At 33.8% G+C, this 9,607-nt stretch overlaps 1 protein-coding gene across 4 annotated transcripts; it reads left to right on the forward strand.

Annotated features, from left to right (window-relative positions):
* Positions 1-4,779: 4,779 nt before the first annotated feature.
* On the forward strand, positions 4,780-9,195 carry LOC8262829 (UDP-N-acetylglucosamine transferase subunit ALG14). Of its 4 annotated transcripts, XM_015720545.3 has the most exons (8): positions 4,780-5,053; positions 5,229-5,380; positions 5,993-6,085; positions 6,976-7,250; positions 7,359-7,498; positions 8,347-8,490; positions 8,609-8,668; positions 8,764-9,195. In XM_015720545.3, the coding sequence occupies exons 4-8, from the start codon at positions 7,094-7,096 to the stop codon at positions 8,938-8,940; spliced, it is 678 nt and encodes a 225-aa protein (XP_015576031.1). In that variant the 5' UTR covers positions 4,780-5,053; positions 5,229-5,380; positions 5,993-6,085; positions 6,976-7,093; the 3' UTR covers positions 8,941-9,195. The 4 variants fall into 4 exon arrangements, with proteins under 4 accessions (XP_015576031.1, XP_025013495.1, XP_015576030.1 ...); XM_025157727.2 differs by lacking the exon at positions 5,993-6,085 and having other exon boundaries at positions 4,781-5,130; XM_015720544.3 differs by lacking the exon at positions 5,993-6,085 and having other exon boundaries at positions 4,781-5,053.
* The last annotated feature ends 412 nt before the right edge of the window (positions 9,196-9,607 follow it).

The following is a 9,607-nucleotide window of genomic DNA, read 5'->3' on the forward strand; positions in this document are numbered from 1 at the left end:
TTAAATTGCTTCTGTTACGCCTTTCCTTATATTTTCATTTCAATTCCTAACACCTTGGTAAAGGCATCAACATTGACTACGGGGTTGGCAGAAGTTAGCCACGTTCGTATCATTTGGTATCAAAGCTTTGGCTCATCAATCAAGTCCATATCCTTTTTGTTATTATTGTTTCATTTTTCTTTAAAGCCAAAAAAAAAAGAAACAAAAATAAATATTTTTATCAATTTGTTCTTTCTTCTTCTTTGTTATCTATTTCTTATGCTTGAGTCTTGTTATCAATTTGTTTACTAAGTCTCTTTATGTCCATTCTTTTCTTCGTTATTTAAGAGTCAATATCGTTCTCTTCTATAAAAAACAATTCATCCATAAATACCAAAATTTTAGTCAAATTGCATTAAATTTAGTTGAAGAATAAGAAATAAAATTTTGATCCAATTTGGCAAAAAAAAATTGAGTTCTTGACCCAAATTCAGAATTACTTGTTCTAATTCATTCTAAAGTTGTTCTTGCTCATATTTGTGTGTTTGTGATACAAAAAGAAAATTTTAGCATATGTCCCATGAGTTATTATAATTAGTTGTCTCTTTTTGTAAATCTTCCATCACTAGTCGTGACCCCTGTCACACCAGTGACCCCTATCACGTCTGTGACAGAGAGTTATTAAGAGCAAGCGTCACTATCGTGACACCCATTGTAATACCTGAAAATTTTTCTTTAATAATATGATAATATAAATAATAATTAATAAATGAGTTTTTATTTAAATAAATTTTACTTTATTTTTATTTGGTTTAATTGGAATGATTTAAATGGAATTTTAATGCTAGACAAATAAGAGAATTATTTTCTATATCCAATTAGTTTGAATTTTAAGAAATTAACTAAGTAAATTCTTTGGAAAATAAATTATATTTTTGGTCATCCAAAATTTTTCTCCAATATGAAAATATAAATTAATTTCTATATTGAAAGTTATGAAAGAATTAGTAAAGGATGTTTTATAAAAAAATTATCGAGGAATGATAAATTTTAATTAGCAAATAGTGTTAATTTTAATTGGAAAATATTTAGTAAATTGATTAATTAAATTAATTGTGTGTTAGGATTAAATTGAAAACTTATTTTGGAATAAGAATTCAAAATATAATTTTATTAATATATATGGGGTTTTAATGAAAATTTGTATGTTTAGTATTTTTGTAATTAAATATGTCGGTAAGGGCTTTTTGGTAATTTTACATTTAAAAGCAAGGGTAAATATGTAATTGTATATTTTTAATAATTCTAATTTGGCCCAAATTAAATAGTTTGAGGCTTAATTGAAAAGCTAAAGAAAAGTCTAAGGATTAATCAGAAATTTTGCAGGGCAAAATTGTTGTAATTTAGAAAGTTGAGGGACTAGATGGTGAAAAAGAAAAGTTGGAGGACCAACTTGCGATATAGAAAAGAAAGAAAAGAAAGAGAACAAAGAAGGAGAAGGAGGGAGAGGAAGCTTTGTCGGTTTTAATGGTGGAGTGGTGGAGGAGTCTCGGCGGAGGCTGGTGGCGTCGGCGGGAGGTGCAGCTGGCATCGGCGAGCGCGCTAAGGGCGGCGATGATAGCATATGGCGACGGCAGGCGGTGTAGAATGGCCAGAAATGGCAACCGTTTCTTGCTGCCATTCATGGCGTTTCTAGCAACCATTACCGGTGATTCTAGACTCAAAATGATCAGCAGCTTCGAGGCTTTCTTTTCCGACCATCGCCACCACTTGAGGCTGCTGGAATTGCAAACGGCAAGGTAAAAAGTTAGGGGCAGCCGGCGTTTTCTGGCTTTTCCAGTGAGCTCCAGCAAGCTTTGGCCGATCGGAGGGCATATCCGGACTCCCCTCAGCTCAAGCTTTCCAACGAACCGGTTTCATGGCGATCAAACTCCATTTGGAAATCGACGGCCGAGATCGTCCATAGATATCTCTGAATGATCGGGGGTCGGATCGAAAAATCGGAAGCTGGGATCGTTATCAGCGTGCCGTTTCGAGTCAGTTAGTGCGTTCGGATCGTCGATCGGACTCCGGCGGCTGGAGGCGAATCGACCGAGCGATCAAGCGTCTCGGTAATTCTCTAGTCCATTGATTTTAGAATTCTTTGGTAAATTTATATGTTTATTGAATTGTGTCGAGCATTAGAAAATATTGTGAGTTAAAATAATTATTTGTCAGACTGTTTGCCATTAGTCGTGATTTGTGATGTGTGGCGAAGTCGGAAAAAAAATAGTGAAGTCTTGGGGACCCGACTCCCGTTACATAATTGTTGAAATATTTGAAATGTTTTCTGGCAGGTCCTGGACCCGTTTTACGGGGGGTAAACGCCCGTGTTTAGGGAAGGTTCTGCCGAATTTTCGATAGAATTTACCTAAGTCGAATTTTTAGACAGTCAGTCCTAGGAATCTAGACCTAGGGTTAATTGTCAAATGTTTCAACGTTATTGATTAATTATTTTCCGTGATTAGATAATTTGTCAGTTCGGCTCGCTCCACCGGAGGCATCGGAGCAGAGCTAGGAGGTCGTCAGATCTGTGAGTTAAAGTCATATATTTGTTATGCACGTGTCATGCGCAGATTTTAAATAGCGATTTTGATTAATTGATTGCAAGTTTAAATTATTCATTTAATTACTATTTATATATATCATGTTCTTTATCACTGAATTTAATATTGCATGATGACTCGGGATAGGACGGTAGTAGAACATACTTTGCTGAGTTGCACCGGTATGAATCCGAGACTGATAATAAAAGGGCAAAAAGGCTAAATTTAAAAAGGTAAATTAGAACTTGCCCTAGTCGAGCATTGCTCTCTAGGCTGAGTAGAGTGTGTTTGCCAGAGTAAAGGTCCCTGGTCGAGCATTGCTCTCTGGGCGCCAGCTTATTTGGACACCTAAGTGACCAGACTGGAGTTAAGGATCCTGGTCGAGCTTCGCTCTCTGGACGCCAGTCTTATTGGAGTAAGAGAGCCGAAAGGCTAAGAGTGTTAGTAATAATTAAGTGACTGAACTGGATTTAAGGACCCTGGTCGAGCTTCACTCTCTGGGCGCCAGTTCTGTTAGAATGAGAGATTCGAGATGTTAGTATTGGGATTAGGGTTCTGCTGAAGTACTCCATCCCGTGGTATGAAATAAAATTTTATTTTATTTTATTTTGCAAAAGCATAGCATGACATGAATTTTTGTTTTAAATTAAGTAATTATTTTATTGAAGTGTTTATATTCGTTTTTGGAATATATGATTTTAACTCATTCTCGAGACTGACAGTCTCCATTTTACTGCTTTTCAGGTGATTGTTAGTCTTTTCGCAGTTCTTCTCTAGCAACCCGACTCCTTCATAATCGGGTTGATGTATTTGGTTTTGGTACGTTTGACTTGTAAAAATTTTACATTCTCCGCAGTAGAAAATTTAGACTTATCAGTTATAATTTTATGTAGTTTCGGATCTTGCATAATTATACTGGCAGATCGAATTAAATATATAGAATTTAATGGTTAAGATAAATTGTGATAACAGTGCTATTAGATGAGATTCAATTAAGTTAGTGAATGGTCAGGCTTACTACGGGATTCGTTGGCCTTACGCCTACCTATTCCCTAATGCCGGTCACGAGCCCACAGGTCGGGTTGTGACACCCACTGTTTCAACATACTTCTAAGTAATCACAACTCTCGTTATTTCCTTCCATTGATTCTTATTGGAGTTGGGATAGGGGGTAGTTTAAACACTTATTCCGTGGTATCTAATTTTCATATTGTTTGATTCTTGTCTTTGTTTGTTGCGTTTTCTTGATTCTTATAGTCAACTTTGAGTTTAGTTTTTGCTTTGTTTGGATTGTATTGAGTCTAATTTGATAATTAGTAGTTTAAGTTCCATAAGAACTATAAAAAAAGAGTTTGAGAGGTAAAAGGCAAGTGATGAGCCTATGGAGGATAAAAGCCGAATTGAAGAACACGAGTATAAGTGTCTTTACTTTGAGTGTTAAACACGTAAGTTCTGTGAGATATTTTGCTAAGAAAAGTTTATTAGAGAATGTCGAGATATTCTTTATCAATATGATGATATATTGTGGCAAGAAAAGAATGATGATTATTATAAGAAATGTCTGCGAAATTTTTATAATTCTAAATCTAAGCCAAAGAGATTAAAAAGAAAATCGCATCAAATTAAGAGTAATGAGTTTTCAATAGAAATAAAATCTTTAAGGAGCAATCTTGATTTAATTATATATTTTCTTTCTTCATGTTTGGATAAAAGAAAAATAAAAAAAGAAAATAAATATATTTTCTCTTATTTAGAAAGTAAGAATAAAAAAATTATAATACTACATATTTACTATTGTGCTTTTTATTTTATAATTTTATTTATTATAATTAATAATTAAAATGCATATTTCTTATATATATATAAAAGACTATTTTAGACATATATACTATTTTATTTATTTTATAAAATAAATATTTTATTATAATTAATAATTAAAATGCATATTTATATTTATATATATTATTATTTTTAAGATATAATGTAACATGAAAATTAAAAAAAGAATTTATGTTGACTTTTTTTAATAAATAGTGAAATTAAAGGATATACAGCTTTTCAGAGAAAAACAAAATAATATTAGGATAAAATAATAATTGGATCATAAATACTGCACTTTTTCATTTATTTGATCATATATTCCTCACATTTAGGAAAGAAAATAAAAGAGGTAAGGTTTAAATTATTATTTTTTTCTCTTTATTTTCCTACTATTTCCAAACAAAGAAACCAAAATCATCCTTTAGTCCTTCCACTTTTCTTTTCCTCCAATCTAAACATAGAATAAATCAAATCCATTTAAAAGAAAGATAAAATCAAATCAATTAGCTCATCGTTGCTCAACCAGTCCCCATCGTCATCGAAGCTGCAACAGTCACTACAGCATCGTCATCGTCGTGTTACCAGTTCTTCAGCAACACTGAGACAGTCTTCTGCTTCCCATCGTCGGCGCTGCATCCGGTCTCTATAGTCGCCGCTAATGAAATTCGGTAACACCAGGAACGATTGATTAGGAATGGGTTTTGATTTTTTGAGATTAATAAATCTTAATAAGCTTTTGATTGTGGTAATGACATAATTGTGCTAAAGTTAATTCATTTCCTCTGTTGTTCTTGGCTTTTCTTTTAGGTTAGTTCCTGATTTTTCTTGAGATTGGTTTTGCAGGATTACAAATGTACTATTGAATACTATGTGTTGCATTTCTTGGTTCATGAGAGCAAAGTAGAAGTAGGCCGGAAGCCAGTGCGGACATCGCGGATTGGTATTCTGATTTTTTACACTGTCCATTGGTGGTCTCATTTCAAAACAAAAGCTGGGTCAGCGCCCTTCTTGAACTATTAGGCTATAATATATTTTTGCATTTCATTATAAAATTCTGTTGTTTCACTTGTTTCAATATTATTTTTCACTAAACCTGAAATTCTTGTTTAGATTGAGGCTTATCAATAACGCATCTGTATTTGTACGTGGTGGTGATGCTGCTGATTGAGAAATAGAAAAGAAAAGAATGAAGAGAAATAGTATTTACCTTGAAAGTTTAATTTTGTTTTGGGTAATTAGTTAAAAGTTTAATTTTTGTTTAGGAGATTGGATAGAAAAGTGAAAAATAGGGCATGAAAACTGTAAAGGTTTTCGAGAATGGTCTGAAGAAGATGATTTGCACTAAATTTTACAGTTTTATTTAGAAATCAAAGGAAAAAAGGAAATAAAAGGAAAGGAAAGATTAGAGAAAGAGAAAGCTTATTAGCATTGGCCATGTAAATGTGGGACCCATTCTACTTGCCACTTCAGCCATTTTTAAGGATTACAGTACCCTTACATCTCTAGTAATGAGGAGGGGCATGAAGTAAGGTTTTCTCACTGGTTAAATGTTTAAGTGCACCCAAAAATATTTTAAGGGCTAATCCACTCTTTCCACCAAATATTAGGGGGAAAAACACCTTTTACCTTTTCAATTTCAAGGATTCTCAAATCCAAAAGAAGAAGCCACACTCTTGTGAATTTCCCTAGCTGGAATCATGGTTAGTTGTTTGTTTTGCTTTATTTTGTGTGCTTTAAATTGCTTGTTTGATTTATAAGTTTTTCAAGCTGTAAATTCAGCTAATTATCCACTTTGTCTATGCCAGCGACTCCTCATATTATGTTTGTTTGATTTCTTATTGAAGCTCTATTTGTATGGTTGTGTAGATTTATCATTTGCTTATCGTCTTTGTTAAATTAAAGATTGATTCTAGAAATTGAGGTCACTGTAAATTGACTAGAATTATATGTAGGGACCTAACATTGTCTGGATTTGGAATATGTTTTTCTATATCATCATTGTCATTCTTTGTCTTTATTGAGTTTATTTTAGTTTTTACAGCTTGCAATTTGGGATGTTGTCTTCTTATGTCATTTTGGTGATTTTTACTTTTGCAAAAAGTGTTTTCTGAAATCAGTTTCTGAAAATTAAGCACACAACGTTTACATGTCTCTAATCTAGAGAGTTTCTTTACAGAGACCAAGCGGGCATGTAAAGTTTTGTGTGTATGCAGTCATGTACATTATTGTCTGACCTATTAATGCATTTGATATAGGGAGGCTGAGTGAAGGCAACTGATGCTTAGACATATCTTATTCTGTTTTGTTGGTTTATTTTTGAAGTTACGTTTATAAGTTATAAATTCGAGTGTACTGATGTACTCAAGTATATCCCATTGTGGTTTTGTAGGCTTGAATGTCCCCATTGTCTTATAATTCTAAAGCAAGTACACTATTTGGCTTTAGTGTTGAATAGCATTGACAACAACCTAATTTGGCATTTGATTGTAAAATATTTTATATAAAATAGTGTTGCATTCTACTAATGTTGTGGAAGTGGCAATGTGCTTATTATGATTGGAGCTAAAATTGGGATTTTCCATTATTGCAGTAAACTTCTGAGGACAAATTGAAGATTGGCTCATTTTTATATCGTATTGTCTGTTAATATAGATGCCTTTTGGCTCATTGCCTTTCTCTTTGGGCTTTTGAGTGATATGATTTAGCTAATGGAGACCACAGATTGCTTCTCTATTTCTATAATTATCATCATTAGCCTAGTTTTGGTTGTGATCACTCGCATTATCTATGTTCTTTATCGAACTGGAAAACCCATGCACCCTAAATCCCTAAAGCCAATGAGTACTTTGATTATTTTGGGTTCAGGTAATTCATCGTGTTCCTTTTGGATTGGTCAATTAGTTTATGGGTTTTCTTCAAAGTGTTTTTTAATGAATTGGATATTGTTGATATTTTGTTTCTGTTGTTGATTAGGGGGACACACTGCCGAGATGATTAATGTGTTGGGCATACTTCAAAAGGATAGGTTTATGCCTAGATTTTATATTGCAGCTGCTACTGATAATATGAGTCTGCAAAAAGCTCGCGTGTTGGAGGACACTTTTGTTGATACGGTAGGTTAACAGTTATTATTTTATTTATTCATTTATTTCAATCTTAGGCTGTTGTTTGTTTCTTATACCTTTTGCTTTTAACAGAACTGTGTTGTTTCAGTGTACTCATCTCCTAGACATACTACCAACCAGCTTACCCTACATGTATCCATTATCTTTGTCCCTTTTTATCTACCAGCATTGATGTCTTGATTTATCGGTTTATGGATAGTAGGCAATAGCTTTACTTCAAAGATGTGATGGAAATGCTTGATTATTCCGTGAAAATATGATCGGGTTATTGGTTGTGTTTCTGATATTCAGTCAAATTCCTATAATTTGAGTTTCTGATGAGCTAAGATGTAGGTTGGCTTTGTAGTGAGTCAATTCCTCTCTCTTGCTCTATTTATTGTGATTACCTGTTTGTAATCGACAGAGGTTATAACACAGTGCTCTTCTGCAATAATTTGGATTATATAGGAAGAAATGTTAAAACATGCAAAAAAAATTATTCTTTTTCATTTGTTTCATTTTTGGTGCTATTCTTTTACTTTCGATATTTCATAAGCTTTATGAAAGTTTGTTTAGTAGCTCAATATCTTCGCACAGATTGGTTTATATTGCTAATTTGAAACTAAAATCTATAGAGGAAAGAAAAGAAATGGGGTTCGCTACTCATCAGGCAAAATAATCAGAATATTGTATTCTGAATAAAAGGACTTAGTCCAGGATGTTCCTTCTATGCTTCCTTGCCAAGGGTTTATAGTTTCTAGTTCTCAAATTGTTGCTGATTAATGAAATTTGTGTTCCTTTAATACTGACTTGGTATATCTTAAGTTGCATAACTCTGAATTGATTTCTTATTGCAGCCTGGGGGCAAGGAAATCTCTGCAAAGTTCATGCAGATCTACAGGAGCAGGGAAGTTGGCCAGTCATACATCACCTCCATTGGGACAACTTTATTAGCTATTGCTCATGCATTGTGGCTGATGATTAAAATCAGACCCCAAGTGGTATAATTGATATATGTTTGTTTCACCTTTTTTTTCTCTTTCTTTCCAGTTAATATTTCTATCTGAGAAAATGGTTAAATTGGCTTGTATTGGGTGTTTCTACTTTCAAACATCTTAGGTTCTTTGCAATGGTCCTGGGACTTGTATTCCTCTATGTGTAATTGCATTCCTATTCAAGGTCAGAGGTCTTTCCTTTCAATCCCTAGCCTTTGCATTGTGTTGCTTTGAGATGGTATTGGGTCTGGTCTCTCAAACTTTCACCTTTGCCTGCAGGTGGTAGGGATTAAGTGGTCAACCATTTTTTATGTTGAGAGTATAGCCAGAGTACAAAGGCTCTCCTTAAGTGGTTTGCTTCTCTACAAGTTGTGCATAGCTGATCAGTTTTTTGTGCAGTGGCCACAACTACAGAGAAAATATCCTCGAGCTCGCTATGTTGGTAGACTGATGTAGCTGTTCATATTCTGATGCTGTCACGTACTTAATGGAACATCCAAGATAACTCAGAGTTCAGTCTGCGATTTTGAAGATATATGGAGTGATATTCTAGTGTTTGGTCTCATGTTTCAGTTGCATGCGAGAATTAGATATATGGATGCACTATGTTTGCTCAGGAGATTGAGAGTGATCAATTCCACAGTTTTCTTACTGCATAAATTTGTTTACTAATTTGATATACTTTTAATGCGAATTCTTTTGGCATAGTTACAACGCTGAATACTCCACTTTTCACAGACCTGACTTGAGCAAATATAGCAAGAGAATACAATGTTTATAAATTTATAGATTAATTTTGGATACTTGAATTGTTTCAAGAAGAAAATTTTCAAGTAGGGAAAACTTGTCAACAATCAATCAACGCTACTACGTTTGGTTACAGTATCAGAAGATTTAGAAACCTCATTTGCATTTCAGTTTTCAGCATTGGATTGATACTGATAGACATAGGAAAGAGAATCCCAGACAACCAAACCGTTGAAATTGCGTTTGTACCATCCATTTTGCGTGGAAACCCAACGTAGTCAGGACTGGAAAAACAGGCAACCTCAAGAAACCCAAGCATAGGCAAACCGGGAGATTTATTTTCTTGCAACAAAATGACAGTGAGATTCCTCTTCCA

This window comes from Ricinus communis, chromosome 2 (assembly GCF_019578655.1).
Source record: "Ricinus communis isolate WT05 ecotype wild-type chromosome 2, ASM1957865v1, whole genome shotgun sequence".
NCBI classification, from domain to species: Eukaryota; Viridiplantae; Streptophyta; class Magnoliopsida; order Malpighiales; family Euphorbiaceae; genus Ricinus; species Ricinus communis.

Coding starts and splice junctions, on each gene's coding strand:
- LOC8262829 (XM_015720545.3), top strand. CDS start 7,094: ATGGAGACCACAGATTGCTTCTCTATTTCTATAATTATCATCATTAGC. Junction 7,251..7,358: donor TTTGATTATTTTGGGTTCAG/GTAATTCATCGT, acceptor GTTGTTGATTAG/GGGGACACACTGCCGAGATG. Junction 8,669..8,763: donor TAATTGCATTCCTATTCAAG/GTCAGAGGTCTT, acceptor CTTTGCCTGCAG/GTGGTAGGGATTAAGTGGTC.